This window comes from Lepus europaeus, chromosome 12, assembly GCF_033115175.1.
Source record: "Lepus europaeus isolate LE1 chromosome 12, mLepTim1.pri, whole genome shotgun sequence".
NCBI lineage: Eukaryota > Metazoa > Chordata > Mammalia > Lagomorpha > Leporidae > Lepus > Lepus europaeus.
The window spans coordinates 76,438,217-76,453,633 of NC_084838.1; the positions used below are offsets into that span (position 1 = coordinate 76,438,217).

General features: G+C 47.0%; 1 protein-coding gene across 3 annotated transcripts in view; it reads left to right on the forward strand.

Annotated features, from left to right (window-relative positions):
• Positions 1-15,417, forward strand: part of ENTREP1 (endosomal transmembrane epsin interactor 1) — a 126,494-nt gene that overhangs the window by 82,616 nt on the left and 28,461 nt on the right. For all 3 annotated transcript variants that reach the window (XM_062207069.1, XM_062207067.1, XM_062207068.1), the window contains one exon: positions 14,766-14,876. In XM_062207069.1, the coding sequence (XP_062063053.1) occupies positions 14,766-14,876 (111 nt within the window). The remainder of the gene's footprint in view (positions 1-14,765; positions 14,877-15,417) is intronic.

Sequence of the window (15,417 nt, forward strand, 5' to 3'; positions counted from 1 at the left end):
CAGCAGAGGAGCCAGGATTTGAACCAGCAGTCTGTAAGGGGTATGAACATCATAAACAGTGGCTTAGCCAGCTGCACCACAGTGCCTGCTCCTCACAGATGCTTTTTATAATTGCAATTAAATGGGAGTTGGGTTTGAAATCACCTGAAGGCATGACTGGACTGGACATCAAGGTGGCTCTTTCCCGTGACTGGTACTTGGTGCTGGCTGTTGGCTGGGGGCTTGGCTAGCTAGGGCAGGTGACTGGAGTAATGTATGACCTCCCCACCACAGCCCCTCAACACTTCTGAGAGGAAGTGTCTCAAATGAGTTCCAGGAGGCCTGCGTGGAAGCTGCAAGACCTGTTCGCATCTAGCCTTGGCTGTCCCGAATGTTACTTCTGCCACATTCTGTTGGTCAGCTTCCTCCTGCCAGCATGGAATCAAAGGGAGGGTAATCGGATGGCATTTTTGAGGGCAACAGTTTTTATTGTGGTAAATATACATAACACGAAAGTTCCCAAGTTAAGCACGCTTAAGTGTATAGTTAGTGGCATCACACACGTCCATGGTGTCATATGGTCATCACCATTACGCACGTCCGGAACTTTTCCGTCATCCCAGATGGACACTGTATACCGTGTCCCTGTTTTCTTCTCCCCAGAGTCCCTGGTGTTTAGTCTCCTACCGTCTGCCTCCATGGGTTTGTCTACTCAATTTACTTCACCTAAGTGGAATCACAGAGTGGCTGTCCTTTGGTGTGCTTTGTTTCACTTAGCATTGTGTTCTTGAGGTTCATCCTCATGCTGGCATGTGGCAGAGTTGCCTTCTTTTATGAGGTTGGGTGAGACTCCCTGATCCGTAGCAGCCTGGAATACGGAGAAGAACACAGGAGCTGTGTTCTTCATGGCTGGGGCTCAAAAGATCTGACTCTAACTTGCTGCTCCCTGTGAAGTTACAAGCAATGGAGAAGGGACCACAGGTAGGGAAGTGGGACAATAGAGTGGCACAAGGAATGAATGAAAGACCAGTGAGGGCAGGTATTTCGCCTAGTGTTAAGACTCCCAAGTCCCACACCCGAGTACCTGGACTCAGGTGCTAGCTCTGGCTCCTGATCCCAGCTTCCTGCTGGTTTGCGTCTTGGGAAGCAGCAGGTGATGGCTCAAGTACTTGGGTTTCTTCCATCCATGTGGGAGATCTGGATTGAGTTCCTGGCTCTCAGCTTCAGACCCAGCCTAGCCTTGGCTGTTGCAGGCATTCACAGAGTGAACAGCAGATGAGATTTCTCTCTCTCCCTCTCCCTCTCCCTCTCCCTCTCCCTCTCCCTCTCCCTCTCCCTCTCCCTCTCCCTCTCCCTCCCTGCTGCCTCTCTTACCTTCAAATCCCACTTGACTATTGCCACCTTATTCCCAAGGGGCATAGCAGATCTGGTTCCTGACTTGCTCACCTAGTTAGAACAGCACATCTCATGTCCCATGACTCACTATGAATCTTGACAGTCTCCATGGGATCCTTCCTCTGGGTCCTTAGCCCCGTTCCCAGTGAGAACATGTTAATTCAGGGGGTGACAGAGCTGTCCCTGTCAGATTCTAGAGCCAGGTATGCGGCTGTGGGTGTCCCTTATGCCGCTAAGTCTGAGTGCTTGGCTCATGAGAAAAGCCGCTTTCCTGAGAAATGGACAGTGCCCAGAAGTGGGGCCTGGGAACTCGGGCGAGAACTCAGGAAGGGCAGACGGTGCCGCTCGCAAGTGGGGAGCCTGGAGGTGCACCTGCGTGTGTGTGTGTACATCAGGAATAAGCGGCTCCGTGTTGTCAGTGCCCTTGGCTATCCTAAAGCTGCATCCTAAACTGTGAACACCATGTCTCACTCTGGTGAGGGAAACAAGAGGCCTTTCAATCTTTGAAGAAGGAGTGGAAAAGCAAGGTTGTTATTATGTTTTAAGCACTTTATAAAGAGAAAATCAGAGCGCAGCCGCAGAGTGGGTCAGACCGGCCCTTCCGCACCTCCGAGGCTGAAGGCAGACAGCTGGAGTGGGTGCAGTTGCGGGCCTGTGTTTGGCTTGTTGGCAGGGAGCCTGCTCTGGGTGATGGGGATGCATCTGCCCAGCTTCTGGAAGCCCTTGAAAGGGTGTCAGGAGGAGCCTGGGCGATGGTTCTCCTCGGGTGCCCCAGCACACTGAGTCAGCGCCTGCGGGAGCTCCTGGAAGAGGCGGCCAGTCCTAGGAGTGCGGATGCGAGTGATTTGTTGTGTTGTGTTGGTTGCCTTGGTGCTGCGTGGGCAATCTGAGCATTCAGTTCAGGCAGGTTGCAGCCTGGCGGTGTCCTGGCTTCAAGTCTTGTATTTTTTTTCTCATGCTGTTGTGTTGTTTGTGGGCAACGTGGCTCCTCACTCCAGACTTTTGTATGGAAATGCTTCCCCACGCTGGGTGAGCATTTAAAACGTGAAGCTACGTTAGCTGTCGTGGGCCCTGTGTCCTGTGTTCCTTACTACTCAGCAGTCTGGAGCTTGGACTCTGTGTCTGACAGGTTCCCAGGTAGCCACGTGGTGTTCTTGTTTAGAGAAAATTCTGAGTTCTGAGGACTGGGTGCCTTGGTCTTGTGCCTGCCACCCACCACCTTCACTTCTTCCTTTGAGATGGGGGTGGGGGTAGACAGACACCTTGCTGTGACTCTCCATCAGGAGTGATGGGGGGAGCTACTGTTACACAAGCCTCTGCAGGAAGACAGGGGTTTGCCCTTCCGGACCTGTCTGGTATATTCTGGAATATTCATAAGAAGGATGATACCTGTTTGTGCAGTGTTTACCAGAAAGAGCTGGCTTCCTCTCACTTGTTCATCAAGTGGCTGATTGATTATTATTTACCAACATCCATATTTTGTGGTCCTTGGTTCAGATTTCATGCCCCACTGGAGAAAAGTGCATTTTATTTTTTGTATTTTTGAGAAGTGTCAAAAGACTGCATTTGGCATAAGAAGACATAGCAACAAAATAACTCCCAGTGATATTTTCCTGAGAAATTGAAACAGGATTTTGAGGTTGTATTAGAATCTTTCAAGCTACAAGTTTTTGCTTTATTAAAAGTTTCCTCCGATGATGGAAGAATTTGATGAGATGTTGCTACTTAAATTAAAGCAGTACAGACACATGCACTTTAAGGAAAAATGTAGTTTTATAAAAACATATGAAAAAGGAGACTTGCCTTTGATGAACATGTTTAATAGTTAAGGACCCTTTTGTCTCAATAAGGCCAGAGTTTGTGAACTCAAGAGGCTTCCATAGCCTTGGCAGCTCATGACAAGAGCCTCGGGTGATTACTGACGTCATAAATAAGAGTGTCAATGGTTAAATCAACAACAGGAGTCACTGTGCACTTTCTCTCCATGAAGGATCTCTGTCCTTAATGTGTAGTACTATGAGAATTAACGGTAAAACTAGTCTTCAAACTGTACTTTATACTTTGTGTGTCTGTGTGGGTGTGATCTGTTGATCTTCTGTATATAAAGATAATTAAAAATCTTAAGAATGGGATAGAAGAAGGAATAGGAGATGGGATGGTTTGCGGGTGGGAGGGTGGTTATGGGGGCGAAATCCTCTATAATTTGAAAGTTGTACTTTTGAAATTTGTATTTATTAAATAAAAGTTTTCTACAAAAAAAAAAAAAAGCTCCATTTTGAGCATTCACAAAGCTTTCCTTTAGACTCTTGCATGTGATGCCAAAGAGGTGTAGTGGCAGTTAAACCAAGGTAGGAATTCTGTCTCAGTCTCCATCCAGTAGTGAACGTACCCAAGAACCTGGGGGAAGACTAGAAAGATTAGGGCTGGTGTGGGAACAGGGTGCTGGCACAGTAAGGGCAGTTGCAGGCTAGAATGGGGATTGAAAAGTGCACATGCAATGAAAATGAAAACAGTGCTAAGGTGGCTAGATGGGGCGGGAAGAGAGCGAGGGAGCCATGGTTCCTGAGGTCATCCATGGTTCCTGGCACAGAGGTTAAGATGCTACTGTGTGCATCTGTTGTGGTGGTGGTGTGGGGGGGTGTCAGCCCTATGGCATAATAGGCTAATCTTCTAACTGTGGTGCCAGCATCCCATATAGGCGCTAGTTAGATTCCCAGCTGCTCCTCTTCCAATCCAGCTCTCTGCTATGGCCTGGGAAAGCAGTGGAAGATGGCCCAAATCCTTGGGCCCTGCATCCATATGGGAGACTCAGAAGAAGCAACTGGCTCCTGGCTGTGGATCGGCTCAGCTCTGGCTGTTGCAGCCATCTGGGGAGTGAACAGCGGATGGAAGACCTCTCTCTCTGTCTCTCCCTCTCTCTGTCTATACCTCTTGCCTCTCAAATAAATAAATAAATCTTAAAAAAAAAAGATGCCACTGGGGATGCCCACATACTATTTTGGAGTGCCTGGGTTCAAGTCCCAACTCCACTTCTGATTCTAGCTTCCTGCTTATGTGCACTGTTGGAGGCAGCAGGTGATGGCTCAAGTACTCGGGTCCCTGCCACCTGTGAGAGAATCTTGAGTTGTGTTCTGTACTGCCAGACATTTCTGTCTCTACCACTCAGATAGATAAATAGAGAGGAAGAGAAAAGGGAAGAAAGAATGAATTTTTAAACAAAATCTGTGAATTGGCAAGTGTATTCATTGAGGAGAGATGTATTGAATGTCTAGTGCGTGTTGGGTACTGCTGAGGGTAGTTTTAGGATATTGTCTTGTTTTTTTTTGTGGTTAATGATTGCAGCTGCCCTTCGAAGTAGCCCTAAAGAGATTAAGTAATTTGCCCAAGATCCCTCAGCTAGTAAACGAGTGGGCTGGAAGTTGAACACACATGTATGTAACCCCAAGCTCGTGTCTTTGATTTCATTTTATGCGTTACATTTAGTGCTCGTTTTAAGTTGCACAGGTGCCTGGTTTCCAGTGTCAGACGGTGCGGCCAGCCTCAGTGCTCCAGCCCTGCTCTAGGGGCAGCCACCCTCAGCCACAGCCACTCTTGCTATTTGTCTCTGTATTTCTAATTAGTGCTCACACTGCTGCTGCTTGATTTTCCAGTCATCGTAGAGAATTAGGATACCTTTGTCTTTTTAGGAAATATTATAGTATCTTTTAAATAAAAAAATAGTATTCTAAAATTTATTTTAAAAGCATAAAGACAAACAGATAAATGTCCATCCACTGGTTCATTTCCCCGAATGCCTGCAACAGCAGGGAGTTGGCCAGGCTGAAGCCAGGGCTTTGGAACTCAACCCACATCTGCCACATGGGTGGCGGGGATCTAACCACTTGAGCCAAAAGCATTGCACCCCAGGGTGCTCATTGGCAGAAAGCTGGAACTGGCAGCAGAGCTGGGACTGCAACCCAGGCACTCCAGTATGGGTGCAGCGGTGTTGTTACTGCTGCGCCAAATGCCCGCCCCATCTTCCGCTTTTCTAATACTTTGCATGCCTCCCACCATACATTGAATTTTTTTGAAAAATATATACATTTGCATTTTATTTGAAAGGCAGAGAGACAAAGAGGGATGGAGAGACAGAGAAAGAGATCTTCTATCTGCTGGTTCACTCCCCAAGTGCCCACAACAGTGGGGACTGGGCCAGGCCAAAGCCAGGATCTCGGGACCTGAGCGATCACCTGCTACCTCCCACTGTGCACAATAGCAAGAAGCTGCATCAGAAGCAGAGCCAAAACTTGAAGCCAGTTGCTCCGATGTGGAATGCCGGTCCCACACAGTGTCTGCCTACTCCGATGTGGAATGCAGGTGCCCACACAGTGTCTGCCCACTGCGCCGAAGCCTTGTACCAGGACATATTTTTTAGACTCTGCCTCTCAATGCAGCAGTATCATGACTTTGGTCATATTTTATGTTTATGTTATTTTGACAACTATTGCTTTTCCTGTCCTGTAGAAGATTTTAGTTTTGCTCAAATTAGCAGTGGCCCTTCCTTCCTCATTTGCTGAGTTTGTCTACGGGCATGAATTCAGATTTCAGTCCTTTCATTAGGTCTCTTCCCTATATTCAGGCACACTCATTGGCTATTTGGTTGCTTTCCTCTTCTGGGATGGGTTCCCCGTGGAGGCCCTGGCTCGCTGTATCTGTACAGCTGCCCATTCAGCCCTGCGTGTGGCTGTCGTCTCTGCCACCCTGTCACCACTTCCGGGGCACTCCTCTACCTCTCTCTCAGTTGGTCCTGTGTCCTAGATCCCTCAGCTGCTTTTGTTCTTAATTCTCCCCTGCTTTGGGTAGAGCATCCTTTAGTAACTTTTGAGAAAAGGGTACCTGAGAAATGCATCTTTAAATGCTTGTGCATTAATTATAAAACCATAAAAAACATTTTTATTCTATTCAAACTTCATTTGTGGCTGGGTGTAGAATTCTGACTTGGAGTTCTGTCTCGAGGGTCTGAAGGCATTGCTCCATGGAATTTTGGTGGGCCAAAGGAGCATCTTTCCATCTTCAGCTGCAGTGGAAGAGAGATTTTCCTGTGGGTCCATAGCTGTAGTCAGGGGAAGGAATTAGGAGTTCTAAGTGACTTATATTTTTAAAAGAGAATTTATGCCCAGTAAAAGGCACATATCCGAAGTGTGTAGCTTGCTGAATTTTTACACACACACATCTATGCCGTTGTGACCATCATCCCAGTCTAGAGAATGTTTCTGGATCCTGTAAGCTTTCCTAAGCCCCTCCCCTGCAGGGGTAACTGTGGTTTTGTTTTTTACCCCAGTATAGATAAATTTTGTGTGTTCTACAGCTTCATATGAGGAGTCTTCAAAAAGTTCTTGGGAAATGAAATTAAAACACAAATTTATTTTGGTAGGAAGTATTTTGGAATCCAGGCAAGGTCTTTTCATAATGTTCATTTCCCATGACCTTGTTAAAGACCCTTCATATGTATGGGCGAAGCCAGTGTTGTACACTTTGTGTCTGGCCTTTGTTATTCAGTGTCATGTTTCTGAGACTTGTGACTTCCTCCGTTTCATTGCTGGGTTTCACTCCACTGTGAATATACTGTAATCTGTTCAGCCATTCTCTTGGCTTTGAGCACTTGGGTTGTTTCTGGTTTGGGCTGTTACAAACAAGTTGCTGTGAGCATTCTTGTCTGTGCCTTGTAGTGGCCCTGTGCACCAGCTGGCCTTGGGGATAGGTCTGGGGTGAAAGTGCTGGAGCACAGATGTTTGACTCTATTTGAACATGCTGATAGTTTTCCATAGTGGTTGCACTATTTTCTAGTTGTTTCCTTAGCAGACTAAAAATAGACCTCTTCTCGGGCCTGCTTCCCCAGAGGCCTCGTCTCTGCACATCTGGGCCTTCTGAGGAGCGAATCCTGTTGGGGGCTGGCTTTCCTCCTTGCTGTCATGGATGCAGTCTGCTCAGGGCCACCTTCTAAAATGTTGTTGCTGTCTTCCTGTTCTGCCTTTGGGGACTCCTGCCTGAAAAGTTTTCCTGGGTTGGGTGTTTAGCCTGGCATTTAAGACATCAGCGTCCCACACTGGAGTGCCAAGGATTCATGCTTGGCCCTGGTTCTTTTTTTTTTTTTTTTCTTTTAAGATTTATTTCTTTATGTACTTGGAAGGGGAAAGAGAGAAGAGGGGAGAGATCTTAAATCTGCAGGTTCACTCCCCAAGTGGCAGCAACAACCAGGGCTGGGCCAGGAACTCATTCTGGTCTCACACTTGGGCCACCTCCCGCTGCTTTCCCAGGTGCAACAGCCGGGCGCTGCATCCGAAGTGGGGCAGCCAGACTTCACTGGTGCTTATATGGGATGTGTGCTTTGCAAGCAGCAGCTTAACTCACTGCACCACTGCTGTGCTCTGGTTCCTGACTCCAGCTTCCTGCTAATGCGGAGGCAGTGGTGGTGGCTCAAGTGACTGGGTCCCCGCCACCTACCCAGGAGACTTGGATTGAGTTCTGGGCTCCTGGCTTCAGCCTGCCTCAGTCCCGGCTGTTACAGGAATTTGGGGAGTGAACCAGCAAGTGGAAGATCTTTCTGTCTGTCTGTGTCCCTACTGTGCATTCCAAATAAATAAATACAATGAAATTTTTTTTTACTGTTATTTTAGTGGGTTTTCAGGAATAAATAGTGTGAAATACTTCTGCTGAAGTCCCCATTTTAAACCGATATGTATTTTTTTTTAAGATTTATTTTATTTATTTGAAAGACATAGTTACAGAGAGAGGTAGAGACAGAGAGAGAGGTCTTCCATCTGCTGGTTCACTCCCCAAATGGCCAAAACGGCTGGAGCTGTGGAGCCAGGAGCTTCTTCTGGGTCTCCCACGTGGGTGCAGGGGCCCAAGGACTTGGACCATCTTCCACTGCTTTCCCAGGCCACAGCAGAGAGCTGGAGCAGCCTAGACTTGATCCGGTGCCTATATGGGTCCAGGGCTTTAACCCACTGCACCACAGTGCTGGCCCCTAAACCCATGCATGTTTAATGTGATGCCCTCCCACCACTACTGGACTGTTTATTTATTTAAACACACATCGTGAGTTTAAGTGACATCCTGACTTGGAACATTAGGGAGACAAGGAACAAAAAAAAAGTCCCTAGGCAGTAGGGGAAGGTCAGCCTATTTAGGGAATGAAATCTTGTATCAAAAAAGACACCAACAATTCCAAGCTGTGATAGGCATCATTATTTAATGACATTGTGTGGCAAGGGACACGAGGAATACTTTGCAGGGAGGGATAAACAGGGTGAGAGTGGTGTTGCCTCTGGATCGCCCCAGCTTCCCCATGCCTTCTGTGCCTGGGTCACTTCCTTGAGACTGGAATGAACTGATGGTGCCACTGCAAGAGATGAGAGCCAAGGTGGATTCCGAGTGCTGAGCTGAAGAGCACAGTGCCTTTTGCATAGAGGTCTCTGCTATGAGTGTCTTGAAACACTCACGATTTAAGTTAGCGATGGGAAATCACATGCCAAGCGTGGAGGCTTAGCTCATGTTGCCTGTCCTGGTGTGAGGAGTGGCTCTTTGGGCACTGGAGTTTGCATCTTATTCTTAAAAAAAAAAACTCAAGGTGAGGCGGGGCAAGCCCTTTACTTTTTGTCTCTCATTATGTCTCACGGTCTAAAATCCAGAAAATCTAGAAGCACATTTGTCTGTCCGCTCCGGGCTTTCCGCCTCTGGAGAGTCAATCCCAGTGATGAATGGGCTCCAGAACTCAGGAACCCTGAGCCTTGTGCTGGTATTTGCTCCCCTGGGCAGGTGATGAGTAATTTGAGGTGAGAGCAATAGGAACTGGGCATGATGAGCAGAAAAAAAAAATTTAGGTTAAATAGAAGAAAAAGTTTTGTAGAGAAACAGCCGGCACAGTACAATTACAGCCTGACAAAGAGATCCATGAAGGGGCAATTCACAAGGGTGTGCAAAATGGGGAGGCAGCTGCCAGGGAGGAGGGGACAGTGACCAGATTCTGGAAGTCAGAGTCAGGGGCAGAGGACCGTGGCCTCTGTGGGGGGCTCACTTGAGGCTGCAGGGGAGGAGCCGGGAGGAGGAGACTGCCCCAGCCTTCCTCCCCTCTCCCTCTGGGCTTGCAGCAGGCTACCAAGTCCCACGGGCACAGTCTGAGCTAATCTTCCTCCCCGAGGCTGGGGAAGGGCACTGAAGGGCTGAGGGAGGAGCTGGTTGGGCCAACAGGAGGCATTCTGGGCACAGATGTCAGCAGCCCGGTGCAGGCTGCAGGCTGAATTCCTTGTGGGGAAGTTTTAGCAACAGTACACTGCAGGTTATTCTCAGAATCTGAGTGTCCGCTCTAGCTGCCATAAACTGAGACATGGCAGGAGTGAAGGGATGACGTGTTGGCACCAGACCTCGTGACCTGGTCTTGTGAACTTCACTTTGTCATCTCCAGCTGCTCCCTGGGGGAGGAAATGCATGTTGTTAATAATGACGCAATTGTTTGCACTGCATTTTGCAGTTTATAAAGGACTTTCCTGTCTATCATTTTGTGTGCTTCTCACAATAATCTTGTGAGGTCGGTAGGAAGATCAACTTGTTTAATGGATGAGAAAAATGAGTGTCACAGGGCTTGCCCAAGGTAGCACTGCAGGTGAGTGGGAACCCTGAATTTGAACCAGGTTTTGCTTTCCACAAAGAGATGCCCAAATCCCTTACGGTTAATTTTTTAAAGCAAGAATGATGGGAATATAAGAAATATAAATTCACCCCCTCCCCAGGTGTTGCTGAGTGGGCTCCACGATTGTGATGGGCTTCGTTAGCAGCTGGTGTTTTGCTGTCTTCTGTTTCAGGGTATACTGACTGATTAAAGTTGAAAGGGAAGCTTAGGTCTTGAGAATCATGCTGTGGTAACCAGGTTAGAGCTGGACAGAACCTGGAAACTCTGAGTCCCTTATAGCTTCAGTAGTTTGTACCCTCGAATCTGATCCTCCCTCTCAAAGAGATATCCTGATACCCCCGGATCTCACAGGTGCTACAGTGGTCTACACCAGAGTAATTGAGGTGACTCTTTGGTCTCTAAGTTTGACTTGAGTTTGAATAATAAAAAGCAATATGCAGGTGTATGCTTGAGGAGCAGTGCCTAGTGGTTTTGCACCTAGCGTGTGTGCTGGGGCCCAGGGCCTCCTTCTGGGGCGGGCAGGTGTGACATCTGCATGATTTGGTGGTGACTTGTCATTGGCACTCCCTCCAGTTGAGGAGGGAATCCCTGGTGCATCCTGTGCTCTTGTTGTTTGAGTTCAGATATTCTAGAAGGAGCCTTATTCATTGTGGGATTTCATACTTCTGCTTTGGCAGCTGGAGGCAGGATCTTCTTTTCTTTTTTTTTTTTTTTAAATCTAGTCTTCATAATATATACAGTGAAATCTCAGATCATAAGTATTCAGTTAGATAGATTTTTTTTTTGACCATTGGAATCACATGTATGACCAGCACCCAAGATAAGTCATAGACCATTTTTATCACTCCTGAAACTTCCTCCGTGTCTCTTCCCAGTTGCTTTCTTCCCTCCCCATCCCCACCCTTGATGGGCAGCCATGATTCTGATGTCTGTCACTGCAGATTATCTTCTGTGCTCATGAACCTTAGGGAAGTGGAGTCATACCTGATCCGGCTTAATTCACTCAATGTAATTTTTTTTAGCTTTAGGTTCTTTTTCTTTAATTGTTTTTTGTTCCTTTTTATATGTTTATGTATTTATTTGAGAAGCAGAGTTATAGAGAGAAAGGGAGAGACACAGAGATAGAGATAGAAAGTCTTCCATCTGCTGGTTCACTTCCCAGATGTCTGCAATGGCCAGAGCTGAGCTGATCTGAAACCAGGAGACAGGAGCTTCTTCCAGGTCTCCCAAGTGGGTGCAGGGGCCCAAGGACTTGGGCCATCTTCCACTACTTTCCCAGGCACATTAGGAGGGAGCTAGATAGGAACTGAAGCAGCTGGGACTAGAACCGGCACCCACATGAGATGCTGGTGCTGCAAGGCAGTGGTATAACCAACTGCGCCACAGCACTGGCCGCTATTTGTTCCTTTTTCCTTCTGGAAGTATTCCATTGTTTGAATATGCTACAATGTATAGTCAGGGTTTTTTTTCCCCTTATTCAAAGTAAAATTTTAATTTCAGTATAGTCTAGATTTACAAAAATACAGTACATGAAAGTCCCATGTGCTCAACACCAAGTTCACCCCGTTATTGATACCTTCTGTTAGGACAGTACATTTGTCACAATTTATGAACCAATATTGCTATGTTGCTATCAACCAAAGACCGTGCTGTTTTCCATGACGCTCGTTTTTGCGAATGTCCTTTGGGACCCCCTCCTGGGCTGCCTTTGGTTGTCTCTGTAGGCTCGCGGTGGCTTGTTTGTGATGAGCTGGACAGTTTCGAGGTATACTCCTCAGGTGTTTGTGGGACATAACCTCATTTGGGACTGTCTCATGTCTCTCTCGTGGTTAAGCTGAGATGGGTATGAGTTTGGGAGAGGAAGACACAGCATGAAAAACCTGTTTTCACAACATCTTCTGAAAGGCACATGGCACTGACAACGCTTATCACTGGTGCTAACCTTGCTCGGCTGGTTGATGTAGCCCTGCAAAACCACTCCACTGTCCTTGCTGTGTTCTGTAGGAGGCAATGGGAGGGAGCCGAGGCGGAGCGTGTCTAGAAATTGTTTGCAGCTCTTATGCATAGGAGATCAGGAGAATTATAGTTCATTTTAGAGAAGTTAACAGTGTTCTGGAGTGATTGCACTGTCTTATATTCACAGAAGCCATGTCCGAGAGTCCACTCCTCCTTGTCCTCACCAACACTTGACATCACCAGTCTCTAGATTTTAACCGTTATACTCAGTGTGAAGCGGTATCTCAGTGGGGTTTTAATTTGCATTAGTGATGAATAATCATGTTGAGCACATTTTGCTGTGCTTGCTGTCCATTTCTGTATCTTTTTAAATGAAATATTTGTTCAAGCTGGCACCGGGGCTCACCAGGCTAATCCTCCACCTGTGGCACCGGCACTCCAGGTTTTAGTCCCCGTTGGGGCGCTGGTTCTGTCCCGGTTGCTCCTCTTCCAGGCCGGCTCTCTGCTATGGCCCAGGAGTGCAGTGGAGGATGGCCCAAGTGCCTGGGCCCTGTACCCGCATGGGAGACCAGGAGGAAGCACCTCATTGCTGGCTTCGGATCGGCGCAGCGCACTGGCCGTGGCAGCCATTTGGGGGGTGAACCAATAGAAGGAAGACCTTTCTCTCTGTCTCTCTCTCTCTCACTGTCTAACCCTGCCTGTCAAAAAAAGAAAAAAAGAAATATTTGTTCAAGTCTTTTGTCTAAAAATTAAAAAAAAAATTGAGAGGCAAAGAAAAAGGTGGAGGGTATGTGTTGTGTGTGTGTGTGTGTGTGTGTAGGGGGAGGAATAAAGGAGCTGGGGGGGAGAAGAAGAGACAGAGAAACCAGTTTCTGTCTGCTGGCTCACTCGACACAGGCCCTCAAGGCCAAGGCTGGGCCAGACTGAAGCCAGGAGCCAGGAACTCAGTCCAGGTCTCCAACATGCATGGCAGGAACCCAACCACTTGAGCCATCACCTGCAGCTTCCCAGGGTGTGCATCAGCAGTCTGGAATCAGGGTTGGAGCTAGAATTTGATTGCAGGCCCTCTGATATGGGATCCAGGTGTCACAACAGGCATTTAGTCATTACAGCAATGTCTGCCCCTGTGCAAACTTTTAATTGGGTTTTTGTTTATTGTTTTATTCTTGAGTCATTTGTTTATGTTAGGTACAGATTCTTGTCCAATAAATGCATGAAAATGGTTCATGTACTGATTTTATTAAGTTGTTTTTTGATGAACTGGACTTAAGATTTTTGGTGAAGAAATTTGGGGTCCAGTGTGGGGACTAATGGACCCTGACCCATTCTATGTCTGACACTGCTCATTTTTGATTATGATTATGGATGAGTTGATAGCCATAAAGTCCGTGCCATGGTTTCTTTTCAAGGCATCTCATATCATACTAACAGAAAATCCAGACAAGTTCAAGGCTTCTCCATGGTAACAACGATTGTGTTGTTGGCCGTGAAGACTCTAAGTGTGTTAGGACACAGAAGAGCAGCTTCCAGTGTGTAGAAGAAGCCCATGTGGGAAGAACAGGCTTTGTACTTTGCCAAGACGCCTTCTCGTTTTCCAAAGCTCGGGCACAATCATGAGTGATGCAATGTGGGGGGGTTGGGGGGGCAAAGCTCTGTGCCGCTCAAGTCGAGTCCTGTGGACGCAGGAGGAAGGCAGCCTGGGCAGCAGCAGCAGCGCTGCCAGCATTTCCCCAGAGGTTTGATGACAGGGTGTGTTCAAGTGCACAATAAGAGGAGAGAAGCCAGGCTTCTGTTGGACAGGAAGAAGGAATTCCCCTTAGGAAAACTGGCATCATGTGCTATTAAATATCAGCTCATAAAATGGGCCTGGGACATGCGTTCAAGCTTGGCTTAGAATAACCACCACGGTTGCAGAGCAAGTTTCCACCATTAAAGTTCCATTGTGGATTCATTTGCCGGCAGCTCCAACATAACCACCTGAATCGATGCCTGGTTCCAACGTCGGTAATCATAGGCCCTCATAATTTTTATTTGTTTTCATATTTACAATAAAGTTCTGTTTTCACCACCACAATTCTCAAATCAAAAAAACCCATGTAGGCTGTCATTTGTACTAAGTAAACACTAGCTTTCTGGCATCTGTCAATTCTTATTTATTTGGAGTAATGTGAATGTGCTTCAAAAATTCTTGGAAAAGTGTTTTGATTCTGTTTTCCATGGTATTTCGAAGTGCCTGAGTGTTTGTAATTTTTAACTCTGGAGGAGAGTATGTAGAAGACCGTTGTGTACATCTTCTTTAGTTCCTGAAGAAGAGGAAAGACCCACCTTTATTTTCTTTTATGTGCTGTGATTTCTGGCTGTTAATGACTCCAAGTTCCTTGGTTTTCATGGGTTCCTAGCTTACACCTGGAGTTCTTTGTCCACTTACTGTTACACAGCCAGCAAAACTCAAAGTAATACTGGCTCAAGGAGGAAGTAGCCAGGGCTTAGTGTAATATGTGGGTAAAAGGTAAAGCATAAGAACTATTTGCAAAAAGGAAAAAAAAAAAGTACTTGAGATTATTGAGAAGACTTAAGAGCCTGTGGTGTTCATCAGCATGGTTTAATAATTCTAAACGTGAAAAGAACGTTTGTACGTGAAAAACATGGTTATCACTTTAGAAAACAGTTTCCTCTTGGAAGAACATCTGAGTTCTTGTTCCAATGGAGCTGGCTCTGCCCTGGGCTCTCGTTCTTCGCTAACGCCCATCTCTTGCCATTGCAGGTAAACCTCTTTGTGCTGCTCTCCGTGGTTTGTGTGCTCCTGAATCTTGCTGGGTTTATCCTCGGCTGCCAAGGGGCCCAGTTCGTGTCCAGCGTACCCAGGTGTGACCTGGTAAGCATCCCAAAGCAACCCTGTGCAGCCTGGCGTGGGCCTTGGCCTGCCTGGCCTCCCTGGCGGGACTCAGAACCCCTACGTGCAGCTCCGGTTCTGAGACCCAACTCCAGCTGGGAGAAACACCAGAGGGAGACTAAACAGCAGAGCCACCTGCTACTTTGTTTCACTCAGTTGTCAATTATTTTTGCCTAGGTTGAGAGCAGCCAGTATAACCCCAGATCCTCAGGAATAGAATGTGTCACTAGTTAGCGTGGGTGGATAGAATGTGTCACTAGTTAGCTTGGGTGAATTGGATGTCCACTGTCCATCTCTGTCTGCCCTCATCGAAAGAGGAAAAGGTATTTTGTCGGAATACGGGTCCACAGTCCTTTAATTGAAAATTTTAGAGGCCAGGTGCGTGTCTGACTTTAGAGCTTTTCTAAAGCTACTGGAAGATACATTTGGTGCAGGTACTATTTATTACATCTGGGGTAGCAGGCTGCACCCGGGGCTTGTGGTTTTCAGAGCTTCTTGGATAAGAGGTGGTGGACCTGCACCG